At 38.3% G+C, this 20,226-nt stretch overlaps 1 protein-coding gene across 1 annotated transcript in view; it reads right to left on the reverse strand.

The window, feature by feature from the left end:
• The window catches only part of CLYBL (citrate lyase beta like), a 165,241-nt gene that overhangs the window by 7,981 nt on the left and 137,034 nt on the right, over window positions 1-20,226 (reverse strand). Inside the window, exons 5-8 of the mRNA XM_030458835.1 lie at window positions 17,043-17,144; window positions 15,066-15,159; window positions 13,559-13,726; window positions 8,181-8,305 (exon numbers count right to left, since the gene is read on the reverse strand). Coding sequence (XP_030314695.1) covers window positions 8,181-8,305; window positions 13,559-13,726; window positions 15,066-15,159; window positions 17,043-17,144 — 489 coding nt within the window. The remainder of the gene's footprint in view (window positions 1-8,180; window positions 8,306-13,558; window positions 13,727-15,065; window positions 15,160-17,042; window positions 17,145-20,226) is intronic.

Here is a 20,226-nt window from a genome sequence, read left to right on the forward strand (position 1 = left end):
TTTCCTTGAAACAGAAGGTTGAAACCATATTTTTGGGGAAGTGAAAATAAGCTAACAACTGTGATGGTGCTGAATGCAGGTTTAATTATTTTTTTCTCTTTTGCAAGTGGTAACCAAAGAGCCATCATAAAGAGCTGGGTCACGATTCTACCTTTTAGTGATGAACTTCCATAGGTCAGAGGGCTGCTAGGAGGTGTTCAATAATATCTGGGTCAACTGAGCACATTTTTCAGGCTATAACAAGAGAATGTATCATACTCCTCTATTCAGGCCTGTCCTGCCTCCAGGTCAGGTTAACACACAACTCTTGGCCTTCTTTTATCAGTAGGTAGGAAATGTCCAAATAACTAGTGTAGTCACATAAGACAAACTGAAGCCTCCATGCACAGAAAACTATACAGAGCATTTTGGGTTATGTATTTTTGTATCCTCTCCTTTGAACCCTTTGACATTTTCCCCTTTTCTGTAGCAACATTATGGGAAGACAGCCACACACAAAATCTTTAGGGAAAATAAATGACCCCTGAAAGGGTCTATCAAATATGTCTTTTTGGCAAGGGGAGATGCTCAGTGGGTCTCAGTGACCTGTTGAAGGAAAGAATGGGTGTGGAGAGAACTATGCAAAGTATCAACATCAACAAGTTTCTGTGTCCATTTTGTTGTTAAGGAGAAAACATTAAATCTGACTACCTTTTGTTTCTTTTCACCTCTATAATCTTCCACCAGAGCAGACACAATTAGTTCAGAGGATAAATTAGTTTGTAATGCCAGAAGCAGACCTGTTTGTGTAAGCTAGGCTTCCACCACTGGGAGCAGATGGAAGGACAGTTCCATCTGGAAGCAGATGGAAGGGTTGGGAAAGAAAGAGCATCAACAACATGAAATAGAGATAATTCTTTTTTTTACCTCAAATAACTCCTGAGAACTGTGACAGAAAAAGGCCCTTTCTAGAGCTCATCAGGTAGGAAGGACTTTGTGATCCCTCAAGTCCACAGTGGAGCAGGAAAGATGAAGACCAGGGACTGACAAGGTCCTTCACTTTTCCTCTGCGTGATATTATCATTCCCAGGGCATGGATAGGGGCCTTTCCCTGCTGTGTGACCCAGACAATTTGTTTTTCCACTCTTGCAGCTCCCCAAGCTGCCTGAACCACTGGGGCAGCTCTTTTGGCTGGGATGGGCCAGGGTATCCTGCTTGGTATGGCTCCAGAAACTTCGTCTATCCATCAAACTCTCTACCTGTCACTGAACAAACAGCCTGTATAAGACCCCCAAATGAAAGGCAGAAATGAAGGGTTTTATTATAATTTTCATGTATTCTTTCATTTTCTTCTCATTGTGGTTTTTACCTTCTGCATGCTACTCTAGAGTAGGAAAGAATAAAATTAAAGAAAGAGAAGAAAGTCCTAGAAATTAGGAATATTCTCCACTGGTTTCCATTTGCTGTCTTATAATGTATTGGGAACGGAAGAATCCTAGAGAGCACGCTCGCTGCTGCCAAGCAAATCTTTATTTTATAGCACAAAAGCAGCTTCCTGGACAAACATCCTATCCAACCAGGCATTTTTTCCCCCTAGTGAGCATCATGGTTATTATATAGAAAAATGAAAAGTAACTAATATTAAGACTTCAGTATCCTCAGATGCCTTTAATTAAGTCATTCAGAATTAACTTGAGGTTTATAGCAATGGAACCAATTTATTAAATACAGGCTAGAAAATTTCATCTGGAAGTAAATGACTACAGCACACACAAAAGGCACTTGATACTGATGGAGGTAGCTGTAAAATACAAGGCAGGCAAGAAAAGTGAAAACAGTGATGCTCATTCTGTTAACAAGAACGGAATCACTGTTATTTTTGTAGCCTATATTTTTTCTAATTTTAGTTTAATTTTCTGATTAGGATTGTACAGTCATTTTTTACCTCCATTTGCTACTTCATCTGAAGGAGATTTTTGCACAGATCTTCTCTTTGTCATCTACCCCAAGGTATGGTGCTCTACAAAGTATGATATAGTATCTGTGGGTTGATGAGGTCTCCTGAAAATGCCAGCCAGCACAGAGGAGAGATGAGGCAGCAAGACCACTGCTATTTAAATTAACTGAAACAGTATTTTGTCTGTACAGGCATCTGAGTTCCCTCAGTAAGCTTTAAAAAGAGCCATCTGGTCAGAACATTACATCTCTTGTTCAGTCCTGCTTTGGAAATTGAAAAGAGGCTCATAAGTGCTTGATAACACTTTTTAAAGAGGGATCTGGAAGGCAGGCAATCTCCTTGGAAAGCTGCTTGGTGCAGTGCAGGTTTTGGCATCATAGTGGTCAGGTGTCTGCAGCAATGGGTCTCTCCCTCACTCCACGTTGGCAAAAAAAGCATTGCCTGCATTGGGAGCACCCTTCCACGAGCTCACCTTGTCTCACCAAGACTCTGCATGCACCTCCTCGAGGCACCAAAGACAGAGGGGTGGTGCCATGCTGAGGAGGAACTCAGAGGGGTGTCATCCCATGGCCTCTGCAGGGCTTGCATCCCCTGGGATAGCAGCCCCCTCCTCCAGGAGCTACCTCCAGGTGGAGAAGCCATGGAGGGGCAGGGCATCCATCCTCCTGCTCCCAGCTGACAGAGCAACTTTACCCTGTGGGAAATGTCAGTGTGCCATCCGAGTCCCTCTCCCTCCATGTTTTGGACACAGGTCTTTAATGAGTGAAGGAAAAGAGATTAAGAGCCACGGAATGCCTGCTGGAGAGGGGGAGGGAGAGGGAGTTGGCAAGAAAATATTCTGTATGAGTTTCTGCCCTGCTTAGGAGCTTTTAAAGCCCTGCGTAGTAAAATCTGTCTCCTTCTCTCCCCACCTGGCATAACTCCCTCAGGACTGATTGTGTGAGTGTAGGAACCAGTATAGCACAAGCAATTAGTTAATATGTCCCCTTCTGCTCTATTGTAAAGGTTCAAAATTTGCTCCCAGATAGATCTTTCTAGGAGAAAAGCCTTCAACTGTGACACAAACTGGATTTCTAAAATCTTTTTCAAATAATAGAGTGGTATGGAGAAAATTTAAGTACTACTATGAGCAGTCTTGATCTCCATTAATTGTCAGTTTCCACGTGAAAATTTCACTCTGCCACTTTTAAAAAAGATAAAAATGTAACAGTGGCCCACCAGCACTGTCCATCTTTGCACAGAGATGCACCTGAGTCTATACTTCTTAGGGCTGAAGCTCATAAAGGGTGGCAATTTATCAGAAATCCCTGAATCCCCCACTTTGCACCAGCCCTGGAATAGGCTGCCCAGGGGGGTCGTGGAGTCTCCTTCACTGGAGACATTCAAAACCCGTCTGGACACGTTCCTATGCGAGGTACTCTAGGTGGCCCTGCTCTGGCAGGGGGGGTTGGACTAGATGATCTTTCGAGGTCCCTTCCAACCCCAAGGATTCTATGATTCTATGAGGAATATACGTTGCCTGATTAACATAAATGACAGTGATTGCCCTGTGTCCTCCGAGCAAAGGCTGACAGGGCTGCTGCCCGGTGTGTACCCCGTGCTGCTGGCATTACCCTGGGATGGGATCCAGCTTAGTTGCTGGCACCTCAAAGCTCTGCCTGGACCTGTCTGGGGTAAGGGGAGCAGAGAGTCAGGCTGCACCCTCAGCTCCACCTAAAACCCCAAGGTATAATGCTCTATAAAGTATGATACAGAATCTGTGGGTTGATGGGGTCCCACGCTGCCCCGTGCCATGAGGGGTGCTTCAGCGCATCCCTCCCAGGAGGCAGCCCAGAGGACTCTGCCACCCCTGGGATGGTTCCTGCTCTCCCAGCACCCACTGGCTGGCTGGGGATGGGATGGATGTCTTGTGGCTGAAGCAGTTACACAGAGAGCCCTCCTAGTGCCTGTGGCACTGCCAGGAGAGGGAGGGCAGCAGGGAGAGACCTCCCCGGGCAGCGGTGGGAGCTGGATCTGGCCCAAGCACGAGGGCGCATCGTCTCCAAGATACAGTGGCTTGGGGTAGCTTTTCCTAAACAAAGAGCATTATAAGGGAGCCACTGCTGGAAATTTCCATTCCTTTGTTGGGTAGATGCTGTGTAAATAAATGCATTCCTAAGATTTTTCATAATCCTGGAAAGGTCTGTAAAAGAAACTGTATAGTTTCCCAAATTGCTGGAGTTCATATATATTATTTCTCAGCTGCCAGAAACATGATATACAATGGCACAGAATATAATGCAAGAAACATATGTTAAAGGTCTTCTTAGAAGCACTCTGTGCATTCATATGTGGCATGTACAGATATTTCTTCTCTTTTGCCCTGTGGGATGCAAAATATTTAACCCATATTACAGCTTGGCTTCGTGAATTGCTTCCCTTAACTCTAAATAATCTTTACCTGACAGGTAACTTTGATGGCAGCATTTAGCTATTCCCTGGTTTAAAGCATTCAAAAATTACTATGTGAGACAAGTGTACAAGCAACCCTCTTAACTCTTCTGCTTTTCTTTCTGTCTGAATTTTATTTTAAAACCAGTAGGTTCAGGAAGATCCAGTTATGATAATGATACTGTCCTTGATGTATTTACAAGTCCAATGGCTTAAAACCATATTTTTATTGTCTTACTTTCTTGTCATATATAAACATTAACTACACATACAAAAGATTAGATTTCCAGTATCCAATGTATTGGTAATGTAAATGCCGGAGTTACTTACACAGTAAAGACTATTGTACCTTCACTGATAGAAGTCAGATCTTTTTTCTTGAAATAAGCCAGTAATTTCTCTCACTAACTCTACCCACTTGTACCCAGTTAATCTGGATTTATGACTCCCTGTTTAATGCAGTACAAATACCTCAGAAATTTATAACAGAAACTGTTCTTTAGACTACCAGAACAATGTTTATAACCCTTCTTTTTTGAACACATTCTGACTTTTATCTTGTATTTATACTTTCCCACTAGCTATGCCTACTTTCTTTGGCATGAATGTTTTGATTTTGAAAATCATATACCATAGTAATGCAATTCTGCTGTGAAAATATTGAGATGACATAGAAGTAATACTTTAATTTTCAAGAGCTTTTCATTTTTAGATTCCAAAGTTCTAGGTTAAAAGAGAACACTTAATAAATAGTTGGGTAAAATACAAAATGTGCTTTTTCAACTTCTAATGTTGAAATGGCTTCTAATGTGCAAAAATACAATGTCACCATTTATTTTCTAGCTAGGTTATTTTTCAGACAAATCAGAAATGTAAAAAAAAAAACCCCACAACCAAAAGAACCCAAAAGCCAAACTGAAACAACCCCTCACACAGGACTGTCTGCCTAAGCTAGCCAGGACTGTCTGGCTAGCTGTTTAGGTCTCTATTTTTCTTCTGTTGGGACACTGCCACAGCATCTCCAGTTCTGTAGTGCTGATCCTAGATCCTATTTTTTTTTTACCTTAGTACTCATATTTAGGGGCTACATGTCAAAGAATTTCAGCCTTTAGAATGAAGTAGTGTGGTTTTGTCTTTTCTTAAAGAAAGATTATTATGGCAAATATAACTCTCAAGGTGAAATAGATTATAAAAGCTTATTACTGTACTTTAATATAAAATGTTGTTGACAAAGGGCATTGGACTTTAAACTCAATTAATAAAAGAATGATTGCAGAGTCTGCAGACCAGTAACTTATCTGCCACACAAACAGCCGCACAAATCCCTCATTTTTATTTTTTCCAGGCTTTCAGCTTTGATTAGTAACTTGGCAAAAGCATGCAAGCCTCAACCATATTAACCACAGCTATATTTTTAGTCTTACTGACATGAACACTTTCATATAATAAAAGGAAAAGGAAAACAGAAGAGGTGTTTCATTAGGACACGAGGATTACTAAAACCGCTGTGTGGAGTATTTGTCAGGAGGTGGTAGGGGAAGAGTTATTACTTACATTTTAGCATGTCGCTAGGATGCAGAGCAAGAGGCTCCCTCAGTGAGATACGTTTACTTTGGAAAAAAAAATTAAGTACCAGGCTGTCCATGCTCCTCTTACTGACACATTTGTAATGCTGAATTGTTAAACTCAGTTAAGAAATTTGCAGCGCTACTCAGAAAACTATTTTTCCAATATTTTGTTATGAAGCCCAGCAACAGGGAGTGAGACAAGATCCAGAAGGTCACAAATTAACCTGCCAGTCCTTTTTTACCAATAGACAGCTACTTGCAAAAATAGACAAAGCATGCAACCTGGTTGGTTAATAAAACAGCCCAAATCACAAGTCCTCAGCAAATTTATTCTTGCTGCTCGCTACAGAAGCTTATAACCTCTCTTAAAAGCATTTATTAAAACAAACAAACAAAAAACTCCATAACACCCATAATGTCTCATATTAGCAAGAAACCAGCATCATGTCAGTAAATGGTAGCTTCAAAACAAAATCTGCCTATAAATATGGGATTCTTCAGAATTAAACATGATCGGCTCCATGACTGTGTGTTATGAGGACTAGAGTTAAATTTAGTCTATTCTGCTCAGAGATTGTTCATATGACAGGGGTATTCCTTAGATGTGTTTCTGACCCTAAATTTAGAGGAATGAATAGTATTATATACATCATAAACATAATATTTGGCTGGGAATATAATTTGGCTTTTTTCTTTCTGTATCTACCTGCCTACACATTTTCACTAGCAGTATGTCTGCAACCATGCCTTTTGTCCGAGAGCCAAGCTTTGTAAATCAAAATAATGGGCAAAATCAGTCATACGTTCCATATTTCTATATTGTTTGCATGTAGATAGCTATACCTGAAAATCGAGGGAACTGAACAAAGAGACACAGGAATACAGCTTCCTCACAGCAGCTGAAATAACTGTTCAGGACAGCACCCAAATATTGTAGCCATGGACATGTTGGAAACACCCGGGTACCACAGAGGGGATGCGATAGCTCAGCGAAGAGCAGGGCAGAGCAATAGCAAATACCTTGTGACACTTTACCCTGAGAGCAAAGCACTCTTTCTGCTTTGACCTTTTTAGCATTTCTAATGCACAACATCTGCGGTACCAGAAATGCAGGGGGACGGGGAAGGCAGGCAGCCCAATCTATTTCTAACCACCAGAAAGTGAAGAAATGTACAGAAAACCTTTACACGGCACTGGAGAAAGTGAGACCCTATGCACAGTCTTATATATAAACTTCACCACCACAGACATTCATCTCCCACTTGAATGGCACACAAGCACAAGCAAACCATTCCAGCTCATCAGCTCTCCCCGTTCTGACACAGGGACTTTGCTTTTTAACTAACTGGGGCTTGGCTACAACTAAGATAAACATATTTAGCTGCAACTTTTTTTTTTTTTTTTTTTTTTTTTTTTTTACTTTCAAAAAGAGGCAAACTGGATTATAGCAAATAACCTTTAAGATAATTAACTGACAATGCTGCAACTAGCATAAAATCTTCCTTCAGGCGACCCCTAATTTAAGTATTACTGGCACAAAGTGGAGACAGATTGTGCATCACCACTGCAATATTTACATAGCAGAAACCCACAGAGCAGGAAACGTGAGACTCAATGATGCACTAAATTAGGAACAATCATATTCTAGTGTTAATTTGCTTTCTCCTCTATCCAAATTTCAGGTCCAGCAATTGGTACAAATGCACATAAAGCATTCCCATTTTTAATGATTAAGGACCACAATCTGCAAGCAGCTCTGCTCACAAGTACGTTCACTCACTACTAGGGGTGTTTGCAGGATCAAACCTCTGAAAGTGAAACAGTTTTACCAACACAGAAATTTTTTAGAAAACCAAAACTTCCTAATCTCTTCATTTCTTTCCATAAATGATGACTGCACGAGCAATCTGAGAAGTCTGCCAGGCTACCTGCCTTTTGATAGAAAATATTTTCCTATGAGAATGGAACTGTGATTCTGCAGCATAATGGAGAAACTGTTTTAATTCACCGATGCTGTAGATATATGCAGGTACTCAAATGGCTCTGTAATCAAAGAATTAAAGTTAAAACAAGGGGGATAAAATAAATATACCCTCTATAGTCTATCCAGCCACAGATTTCACAAGCACTACTCTCAGTTACAGCACACTTTGTAAGAGAAACGCAAAGAGCAATCAGCAGTCTTTCTAAATCTGAAATACTATTCAAATTTGCTTTCCTTTATGGCAAATTAACAAAATATTTACCTTGCCTAATCGCTGATGTTCTTCAAAAGCAGAAATCAGTTCTTGTGCCCACTTTACTTTTTCAGGGCTCGGAGAGAACTGTTCCTGGACAACAGCAATTTGGTTGGGGTGAATCACCTGCTTACCTACAAAGAAGATTAATAACACCAGAATCATGCATCGACAAACAGATGTTCAAGCAAAATGTTCCAACCACTTGAGGCTCTCATATGCCTTGCAGACTTTCTTGCTCTTTAACTAATTATTTTACTTGGTTTATGTTATTTTTAAAACTGGACAACATGCAGATAGCCTTTTGCCATCATTTTATTTTTTTATTTTTTATTTTTTATTTTTTTAGAATAAAATATCTTGAGCTATGCTTGCATTCAGTATTCTATTAAAGAACCCACAATTCTTTTTCCTGCCTCTCCATTTCAATCCATACCTCTTCTCTCAGTCATTTCAGGTGCAATTGTTTGTCTAGAGCAGTCAATAACACTTAAGTATAATGCATCACTGAATTTAACTATTTAAATAACAGGTCCAGCCACATATAAATAAGTTATATTAAGATTCATTCCGAAAATGGTATTTGAAGAATGTGGTAAAAGATTTGTTGGACTAAAAAGTTACCAGTCATGTAAGGATCATGCCCTAAATTCTCAGTGTTGATTTAGCATCAGAAAATACTTCATGTGTTTTAACAGTTGTTCTTAAAACAGTTAACAGTTGCAGGTAGGTTGAAATATTCACTATGGTATTCTAAACAACTATCAGAAGTGCCCTGAGGTTTAATGAAGCACTTTTTTCCAATCCTTTCTTGTATAAACATACGCTAAGAAAATAAAAATCAATGTCGCCTTTTTTACTAGGGATTTTCAAACGTGAATAGACAGCCACATAATCTGTTTTGACCTGTTATTGTTTTTAGCTACCTTAAAACAAAGACATACCTACTTTGTTTGGCAGCTTAAAAAAGTATATTTGACATTATTAGTTGATTTCTATGGGATTTTCACAGACAGCTGTGATTTTTGCCTGTTGGTTTCAAAGTGGTTTTTTGGTTTTTTTTTTTTAATAAAGAGAGGCTACCCTAATTCCCAGCTTCCCCTGGAATAAATGACTCTCCCCCTTGCCGGGAACAAAACTAGTTGGAGGGATGAGCCTGATCCTGCAGAAACCCTGCTGTCAAGTGAGCAGTCCCTGCAGACAGAGGCTCCCACGGCCGCCCCATCCCACCCCACGCTTCGGCTTCTCGTGGGAGCGTGGTTGATGCAGGCAAGGAAAAGCTGGACGTGTCAGGACCTCGGGAGGTTTCCTGCAGACTCCAGGGGATGCTCCCCATGCTCTTACTGACACTGAGCCAACCATGTGTTAGAAATCAGCCCCTCGCTCAGCCCCGTCTGAAGTCTGATGCGTGAGGGCAGAGATACACCTATTTTTAAATGAAATGGCCTCTGCAAAAAAAGAAAAAACCAAACTACCCAAAAAAACCAAACAACCCTGGGATTAATTTTATCAGACTGCACTGGGTCTGAGTGATAACCTGGAGAGCAAACAAAATCTGGGGATGCAGCAGCACAATCTACTTCATTTAATGAGAGAAGAAACTGTAGTTTCTTAGCCTTGTTACGTGTCTTTGCTAAAAAGCCATAAGTAGCTCAATTTTATTTCCCATTAAACACTCTTTAGTTTGTGATTTTAAGAGCATCCAGATATTCCTTCTGAAATTTCTGTATGGTAACAATTAAAAAAAAAAAAGCTTAAAAATAACAAGAATTTTAAAACCCAGTCCAGACTGGATTTTTTGAAAGAAATTATGTGGCGATGAATTTTCTTAATTAATATGTTTTACATGAGATCTAATCAAAGTTTTTTTCAGTCAGCTTAATCAAATGCCACCATTAATAACCTTGCGAATTTACTTATTTATAATAAAAAAAATTGTCCCTGGCTAAACTGCTAATTCTAAAACTGCAAGGTGTACAAATAATTCCTGCAAAATCCAATGCAGTTTAACTTGCTGGGAAAAATGGAGAATGTATTTTAAATTTCATTTGAAGTCAGTGTAAAACTAAAAAAAAAAATTATATTTGATTTTTTGAAGTCTAAAAACATTTCTGTAAAAAGATTTACTTTTGACAAAGATATTTGTAGCAGTAAACTATATTTTTTATCATCAAAACACTACTGAAAAATTATATAAGTATATATAAGTATTATATAAGTATAAGCTAACTTTTGATGTCTAGCACTCAGTTGATTTTTGTCACAGATTATGTATCCAAATAACTGCATAACAGACGTAATGCCATGCAGGAATGAAGCAAATATTTTAAACTGAATTGTTGTTATTGACAAGTTACTGAGAGAGTGCAAAATTGCAAGACATTAAAATTTATGACCATGAAATCCTTTTTACAGTACCACTTGATATATTGTGCTTTAAATCAATACCTGTCAAGTCTTTTAGGTAACTGTATGATGGTGTCATTTTATTCTTCTACAAAAGACTGCAAGAGGAGAGGAAACCTATAGTGTTTCGTATTTATATCTGGTTCTCAGCGTGGAGCACAGGACTTTCTGTAATGACTAAGTCAGCTGTTAAAGCTTATGGCAAGGTTTACTTAATTTTTTTACATAAACATTCCTAAAACTGATGGCTATTTATAAAGGCAACACACTGATTTGAAGTCCAAAGGTTCTGCTATTGTAAAACATCTTGTCAGGTCCCTATATATATATATATATAATTGTATGTATATGTGCACACACATACACACATAAAATATATACATATAAAATATATTAATTTGGCTAAATTATTTGAACACATTTGCTTTTCTGTAATCACATTCACTGAAGGAAAAACAGGCTGCTTATAAGAACTGGAAAAGAACACTTGTCTACAATAAGCAGTGAGGGTCACAATAGTAATTAAAGAGCTGGTAAATTCTATATATTATATATTCTATAATTATACTATTTCACTTGTTTAAGCTTGACTGAATATATTTAATTGCATTAAGGTTAATTCTACTGGATATCTGAATATGGGAAAATCTGAGGACTTTATACCTTTTATGAATATCCTGGGTTTAGTTTTAGCATTAGTTTTGAGGGTGGTGAATTTGACCCTATCCCAGCAAATCTGTGTGTGCTTCACCAGCCAGGAGAGCAATTTGGAAGCCTCAGCTTGTTTTAGTCCCGCCGATTGCAGTGATTTTGATTTGTTGTGAAAAAGTAGCAAGACATGATCTTAAGTATTTAAAAATAACAAGAACAGCATGTTTTGAACTTGTTATTAAGGTGACATTTCAGTATTTCACGCAATCAGAGGACTGTCAGTGGCAAATACGATCTGCAGACTTCTGCTTTATACAAGGTCATGGATTAAGCTAAGACCCATTTGTAATTTTCTGTGATGAATATTAAATTGGAAATGTTAAAATGTTTCATTTCTACAGTTTTGGGACAAAATGGTTTTGCTTTTAGTTTTGAAATGACATTTTATTTTAATCAAAACTAGAAGGAAAGATTACAATAAGAAAACATTAAATAAACTGAAAGCAAAAAAAAAAAAAAGAAAGTGAAACATTTTGGAAAAACCTCAATTTTTTTTTTTTTTACAATTTCACTAAAAATATCCAAAGCATTGTTTTGACTTACACAGATTTAAAAATTTTTATTTTATTTTATTTTTACATCATATGAGAAAAGTCAGTATTGGCCCCCCTCTAATTATGGCTGGACTTTTTGTCAGGCTGTTTGCTAGATTTTGGAAATGTGTTGATGATGGTTTTGGAAAGGCAGGAGGCAAAGAACAGGAGCTGTGAATTCACCATAATGAAGTCTGTACCTTTTATAGATCTTTGCTACTCCCTTGGAAAGGCAAGACACTTCTGAGGCTGAGTTAGATGTTAACTGCATGCCCTAAATTGCTATGCATGACCTTTTGTTTGTGTCCTGTATGGACCCTATCCTGATGTCAGACAACTTCTACCATAAATTCAGTGGAGTCCAAAGCACCATCAACACTGTTTATTCTTAGCATTTCTAAATTTCCTAAATTGGCAGCCTGTGTTAAGTATTTAAATACACATTAAGTGTTCAAATGGAGTGCTCTCAAAGGCACCAAGCATCTGCAACTCCATCTTCTGTCAACAGGAGGTTCAAATGCTTAAGTTTTTTTTTAAAAAGAAGCCTTTCCTTAAGCTAGAAAATATTGCTGGAGGTTAGGTAGCCATCAGCAGGTGCCACCATTCAGGAGCTGTTATTTTCCCAGCTGCAATCACAGAAAGGATGAAGGGTGGAAGTCCACATGGATGTGGATAACATAGCTGTGAGGAGGTAACCATTCTGCCTCTGAAACAGGTTCTGGTTGTGCAAATGTCAGAGCTCAGCAGACAGTAAGGAGGACTTTGCACTGAAGGGTGCTGATGGCTGTTCTTTCAGTGGCACATTGGGAACCACTTAAAAGAACACTTGTTTTATTAAATTATTTTGCTTGGTTCTTTTGGATATCGTATATAGGTAACTGTAAAACAGTTTGTAACAGTTTGCTGGGTGGCATCACTAGGACCCATGGCTTTAGGGACACAAATTAAAGAGAGATGCTACCACTGTACATATGCCCTGAGTGACGGTCAGAGTCAAATACTGTAAAATCTTCATCCTATATGCTAGAATTCTTTAATGCATGTGTCAACGGGCTGATTTCTATTGTAAAACCCCAGTCTTGGTGTCTGCACTGTCCCTCCAGGATGTCCAAATGATCTGGTAGACCAATTGCAGGGTAAGAGGCTGCCTTACAGGAGGACTCAGGGGCAAGGAGCCTGCTGCTCTTGCTGTCTGCTAATGCCCATAGATGTCAACATCACTTACTGGGAGGGGAGCCAGGAGATGAAAAACAAATCACAGAAAACAATCAGAAAATAACTTTCCCTTAGCAATTAGCATACAAGATTTGCTTCTTCACTCCTTCACCTAAAAGGTATTTTTTAACAACTGCTGCTTAAAAAAAAAACCTAGAAGACAGGGAGCTGAACATTTTAGGAAGCATTTGTGGAGTGCCCATTGCAGAGTACAGTATTGCCTCTCCCCTGCTCTGTAATGGGAGGAATCACTCCACAGCCTCCACCCCAATGTCTCTTTCAAAAACAGCTACACACTTCATGGGATGTGGTTTGAAAAAGCAGCCTTGTGACTTTTCAGGCAAAATTTTCAGCCACAATTTTTAAGGTGCTAATAAATGTCAAAGAGCTTGGTATTGCTGGGTTTTCAATAAATGACTAGAAATAAAAAATAAGTTATTTGTCTAAGTGACAGTAAAGTTAGCAATATACTTAAACTGAAGAATATATGCATTATTTTGAGACATTGTCAGAAAGCCATACCAGTGAATCCCATGGAGGCACCTTCTCTTGACTGCCTGCGGAGCCCATCTTCATCTCGGAAATCAATGTAAACAAGGTCTATTGCTTGAAGGCCAAAGGCCTTTGCTGTGACTATTATTTTTTGCCTGGCATACAGAATATCGTGAGTGTCCTTACTGCTTGTTGCACCTATGAAAATAATGAAAACAAAGAGAAGCTGACAGGAGTGTTTTAAACTATTTTAAAAATCTCCTGTGTAAAAAAAAAAGAAAGTTTGATACATCATGTAACCAATTTAGAAAACAAATGAGGGGTGCAAGGCTATATTTTCAAGATAATAGTCTTACGAGGAAATTAAAAAAAAAAAAAAAGCTGCTTTAGCAAAAAATAAACAAATATCTCCTTAAACACTAGCTTATAAAATTCAGATTTTGAGTCAGTTGAGATCAGAAGGTGTAAACGTCAATTCAGTGTAAGTTTTGGCTGGTAAGGACTGTGAAATTGGTACTAACATTAAGAAATTATTTGATTCTATCATTTACTGTCTGTACAGTGAGAGTGAGTGACGATTTATGCAAATTGATATACTGGGTAGAACTAAATGGTTAAAAAATTCTCACTGAGAATAAAATTACTTCAGTAGTGATTCTTGCCACAAGTGATGTCCTAAGCTGGATATTTAAGCTTTAGAATTTGGATGAAAAATTATGGTGGATGACTTCTGGGAAGAAGCAAAAGTATTCACAAGACTTCATGTGCTCACAGAGCACTGGTTAAGCAACGTGATCATGTGAAGCCAGGTGTGGGAAAAAAAAAAATCCCTTTCCTTATGGTCACCCTTTAGACACAGATTTCTAATTTGTGAGGAAAATACTAGTAAATCAGTGGCAATTTTTATATTAACACACAATTTTAATTTAAGTGTTGATAGCTCTGACTACTGTCTTTAAGATGAATCAAATTAATAAGAAGCCTTCAATAGAAAAAAAAATTGAATTTTTTTTTTATTTTTAAGGAAGACTAATAGTGCTTTCACATGAATACCTGGCTGTACTGACATGGGATATACTTAGAGTTAATTTATGAAGCAAAATGTAACAGGAGAGTATTTGTGCGTGATGTCAAAAACTTGACTGAGAATTATCTGTAACACTGTGATGAAGCAGACACCAGAATTTTAGGACTTTAAATGTGGTTCTTAAAAGCATATGCACATTTCTTACAGATACAATATTTTAAAATAATTTCAGTGACTCAACAGGCTTTTTTTTTTTTTCCATTAATTTTTGGTACTGTATATACCACAAGTCAGTGTCAGTTCCCTGTAAGAGCCAGGGACCATGCTTTAATGTCCCAGTGATGCATTCAGCATTGAAAAACATTAAGGACAAAAGTGAAAATGGGAAATGCAAAATCCAGTGTTGTCATTACTGTAATTTTTGCCATTGGGAAAGCAATGGCCAGAAATCACATCGGGATTCCCCCAGTGCAAATGCCATAGATTTATAGGAAACAGCCAGGTAACAACCTATGCTGGCACGAAAATCCTCTCCTCCAAAGACGACTGCGTCCAAGTGAAAGCCAGCTTGGGATCCTCTTCTTGCTGCTTCTTCACAGACAGCCTTCAAATGAGAACAGAGTATTAATTTCTACAGAAATACAGGATCCTGAGACTGCAGAGGATCTTAGAGCAACTCTGTTACCAAAATCCTCTAGCTAAAACTGCTCCTATTGTGGGAGCATTTATAAGCCATTACATACTGTAAGCCATTATAGGTGCTGGATTATGTACAGTGCTTTAAAATGACTCAGCAAAAGAGGAAACATGATCTTTCCCTAAACACTTATATGTCTAGACTGTGTAAATACAGGACATTGTAGCAGACTCCTTACCTTCTGATTGACAAAATGCCCTGGGTGTTGCTGCAATCAGTACTACAGATATGTATGTAACAGTATGAAACTAAACATCTGTCAAATAGTGCTTAAAAGCAAACAAAAATTACTAAATTTGATTAGTTTGGCATGTAATGTATCTGCATGAGAAAGAGTAATAAAGATCAGAATCTCTTTTATTAAATAAAGAATATGAATTGTTTAAAACAGTTGTAGACTTCTTACTGGATATGTGGATTTTCTATAGGGTTTTCAATTTAAAGTTTTCTGCTACATATAACTAAAATCTAGGTAAGGATGTTAAAAATGCAACAAGTGCTGCAGAAAAGTGTTAAAATAAAAGCCAGAAAAAAATTGCTGGTTTAGTTATTCTATGAAGTTTAGTTATTCTATGAAGGTTTAGTTATTCTATGAAGAAGCGCATTTCCAAAATATTACTATTTTATATAGATGTTTGGATAATATTAATATATTTGTGAGGCTAAGGTATATGAAGAGGTAATTGCCACCTCTTCTAATGGGTGTTCTTCTGGGGCAGCTGGTGGAACAAGAAATTATTCTTTAACAAAGTCCTTTAAAAGGTAACTCTCCTGTCAACATCGGGAACTGCAATATTAAAGATTCCACTATAAAATACTGTGGGTGAAGAAAAGACTCTGCCAGCTTAAAATATCATTTAATTCTGTGTATGCACACCGGCTGAGAGTGTGGCTGTTTGGTTACTGCTTTCCTGTGTTCCCAGATATGTTAGAGTCTGTTCTGAGAGAAATGGCTGTGTCAAAGGATCAGGCTGCCTGTGAGGCCCGCTGGAACTTCTGGAGGTGCTTCTGATGTGTGTGTCCTCAGCAGGTCCAAAACTTTTCCCTTAGAGCTTGGGAGGGGAATGCTGAATTCCCAGTGCATGCCCAGTGAGATCTTCTGTTTCATCACCACGATGCTTTGCCTTTAAAAAACTAGGCTTGATAGTAAAAGTTGGGGAGTGATGTTTATTGAAATGTATTTTATTAAAAATACGACTTGATCTAAAGTTACCCTTCTTCTCATTCTTCAGATAGTTCCTATTTTCAAAGTTAATTCTGCTTCTAATCTTAATCATCCACACAAAAACCCGGTAACATGAAATTTGGTTGTAATATTATCTGTAGAAACCATTATAAAGATAACATTAAGCAGCAGTGTAATGCCTATAATTCTCTTCTATAATTAAATAAAAGTTGAGTTTAATAGCAACTAAATAGCTGAGGGTATTGAAACACAGTGTATTGTATTTCAATACAGTGAGGGTATTGAAATACTGTGAGTATTCCAAATCTTTGGAGAAGCTAATTTCTACTCCAAGTAATGTAAAAAATGGTAACAGTAATGCAGAGAGGATTTGTTATTTGACATGGACTCTCTGGCACTGTTTTGTCACTGCAATATTTTGAATTCATGAAGGTCTTTACAATACAAACATGAGAGATCAATGTACAAATGTTTTAGGGAATCGAACAATGTTTAGTATTTTTTAACCTCTCCTCCTTGGTGAAATTAGCAGGAAACTGGGGAGTATTTTGCTTATTCAAGTTTGCTGAGATGGCAAAATGTGAACACTTCAAGACCTGCTTACCTTAAAATTGAGCAAGCCCACTGCAGTCTCCACAAAGGGGATAAAATTCATTGGTTCTACAAGTGTTCGGCCTTTTAGGTAATGTAAGAATTTGTCTGAAAACTAAAACTAGACAGTGTGAGCTTAAAAAGAAAGAAAAAAAAAGAAACAAACAACAACAACAACAGAATAGTTTACATGTATATATAACACATCAAATTTTTCACCTGGATGAAGTAGCAGCCCTCCCCACCCCAAAACCTTATCATTAGGAAAAATTAAAGCAGCTTTTAACGAGGCCTGTGCTTCCTAGCTTCAGCATTCCCATACATTTCCAAGTTTAGAGGCTGGTTTGCTAAAAAAAAAAAAAAAAAAAAAAAAAAAAAATCCAGGCTTAGCACCTCTCACCCTGGCTTAGTGGAATGCAAATCCGTGGGCCCTGGAAAACAATGAAGTGCTGCTGTACCTGAGGTCCGGTTTTGTTTCAGGTCCAGCACTGCCATCACTGGAAGTGCTCTCCAGCCTTCTAAGTGGCATCCGTATTATTCATTACGGCACCGTTCCCCTTTTGTTCAATAGGCTTTTCTTCATAATTTTTTAGCTTACCTAGGAAGGCCTTAAAAAGGAAGTTTAATTCTTTGAAGACCAAAGCTTGCCAATTTTTTCCATGAGACCAGTTCACAGCTAGCTCTGAGCTGCCAGTGGGGTAGCCCAAATTCCAAAATCTATCATCTGGAAACATACAAAAGCTCTTGCACAGATTTTTCCCCTTTCAAAAGGGGGAAAAAAAAAAAAAAAAAAAAAAAGAAGGGGGGAAAAAAATCCCTTCAGTCCTATATTGTAAATCTATTATGTCTGTCCAGGTTGAGTAATTTGCGTAGACGTAAACATATTGCAGGTATGGTGAAAGTATGTTAGTAAATAAAGACAAAAATAACACATGCATATATTTTAAATTTAAGGAATATTCGACTATTAATGGATATCAAAGGAAAGGGAATTTTAATCATCTCTCCATTCAGTCTCAGTTGGGTAAATCATATCTAAGAGATTTGCATAAATATAAACCATCAAAGACTTTTCATCTTCAAAGGGGGTTTCAAGACCCTATAAGCTTTGTACTGTAATCATCGCAGGTCACAACCCTGCAGGAATAAGGCTGCTATGGCAACATAAAAAACTAATGCTTAAGGCTTAGCATAATATTCTGACTAATAGAAAGGAAACTCATTTTAAAAGCTGGCAGCCTATTTACCAGAAGCTGGATTAGAGGTGTTATTTCCCCTTTTAGCTTCCCCCCACAGCCCCTCCCCAAAAGAAGGAAAATCTAATCACCCAGATCTTGCCAAAAAGCTTTCCAGCAATTTGCAGTAACTTTACAATTAAACCAAAATAAATCACAGCTTTTTTCGATGAAGAATTCTGCCCTTCCCGTCCCTGCTTTCCATCATCACTGTGGCCTTCTTGGTAACTTTTCTTTGGAGAATTCCAAAAGAAAATTGGAATCCTTACACAAAAATGGGAGGGGAAATAAAATAAAATAAAATGCAATTCACACAGGCGAATGTACAGTATAGTAGGTACTACTAGAGTGACAGAAAACAGTAAACTTCATCCGGACAAATGCAGAAAATGAGATAATGTAATGGCACCAGCAGATATTCTTAAGATTCTATCTGATTTTTTATCTTTTTAAGAAAAAAAAAAAGTAAAAAACACTACTGTGTTTATATTTTGGGTGCAAGTTAAAGCAGCAGAGTTCTTCTTTTATTTTAAAATATTTTAAAAGTCACACCTTTGGGATTTTTGCTACCTTTTGTTTTGAAGGTAAACAAAACCAAACCAAACAAAGCATGTTTAATTAAATATTGTCTCACTTCCTCTCTCTTTAAAGAAATTCGCAATAAGCACCAATACAAAAGGTAACGAGTGGAGAAGTTTCAATTAATTTTTTTTTTTTTTTTTCAAAAGGAGACGATTAAATGTTTCCGGCCCAGTAAAGTGTTCATTTCAGGGAGAAAGGGGAAGAAAAAAAAAAAAAAAAAAGAAGGCGGAGGGAAAAAAAGCCCACAAAGCTTGGGGAGGGGATGAAGTAGCAAGGCCTCAGCAATTCTTTCAATTCCAGTGCACACCCAATAGTGTGTCGGGAAGAATGCACACTGGTCGGGATTTGTGGGAGAATTGTCCCGCCACAAAGGAGGGAGAGTTACGCTTGTTATAGTCCAATAAGCCATGCCAGTCAAACAAGTACCCACACTAGGGACAAAAGGAAAGCAAGAGATTCTCACACAAAAGAAAACAAGTAAGCCCATCTTTTAGTTGTGCATCAGCCTCCAGGTTTTCTGCTGCACATAAATAAAAATGAAGGGGGGGGGTTGGGTTATGTGTGTGGGGGAAATAAACAGCTTCTGGGAGGCTGAAAAATCACGCCGGAGTGAATTTGGGGAGGACTGGGAGAAGAAGGCAGCAGTGTTAAGTGGAGCTGGCTCTTTGTGTGTGAAGGTTGGGCAAAGTGAGAGGGAAGCAAAAGGCAGACCGTGAGGCAGGAGTTGGTGGGGCTGGCTTGTTTTCCACCATGGAAATCCAAGTTAGCGAGAGGAAAGGTGGGGAGGCGATGAGGAGACAAAGAGCCCCCACATCCCATCTCCCCACACAACCTATTTGGTGGCAGCAAGGGCCCTGCCACTTCAGGGGCATGAATATTCATTAGTGACAAGTTAGGTCTAACACATACACGGCTGTAAACCCTGAGAGGTATACCCTGGTTAATTTAATTAAATATTGGTGGAAAGGAACGGTGTACCTTCCATGGTGAGCAGCAGAGGCTGAAGGAGCAGTGCCATGGAACAGACAGAGCTGGTCATGTACCCAGCCCATTTGTTTGCTTGTACACTCATGCCCCATCTCAATGATTTGATGAAGGTTAGATGATGAGATTAAAATGGATCTTAACACTCCTGCCTGCCTTGCACACGTGCTAGTAGCTCAGCTAGTGGTTTGCAAAAATATAGAAGTGAATAATCAAGCATTCTTCCATTACTGGCATGGTACATCCATTACAGCTATAATGGTACATCTAAACAAACAACCCCCTTTCTTGACAGTTAAAACAATTGTCAAGAACAAAAGCATAATTAGGCCCATTTCAAAGTTTTCTTTAGTAATTTGACATGCCAGCCATTTACATTTCAGGTTTTTATTGGCT

Source organism: Calypte anna, chromosome 1 (genome assembly GCF_003957555.1).
Source record: "Calypte anna isolate BGI_N300 chromosome 1, bCalAnn1_v1.p, whole genome shotgun sequence".
Classification (NCBI taxonomy): Eukaryota; Metazoa; Chordata; class Aves; order Apodiformes; family Trochilidae; genus Calypte; species Calypte anna.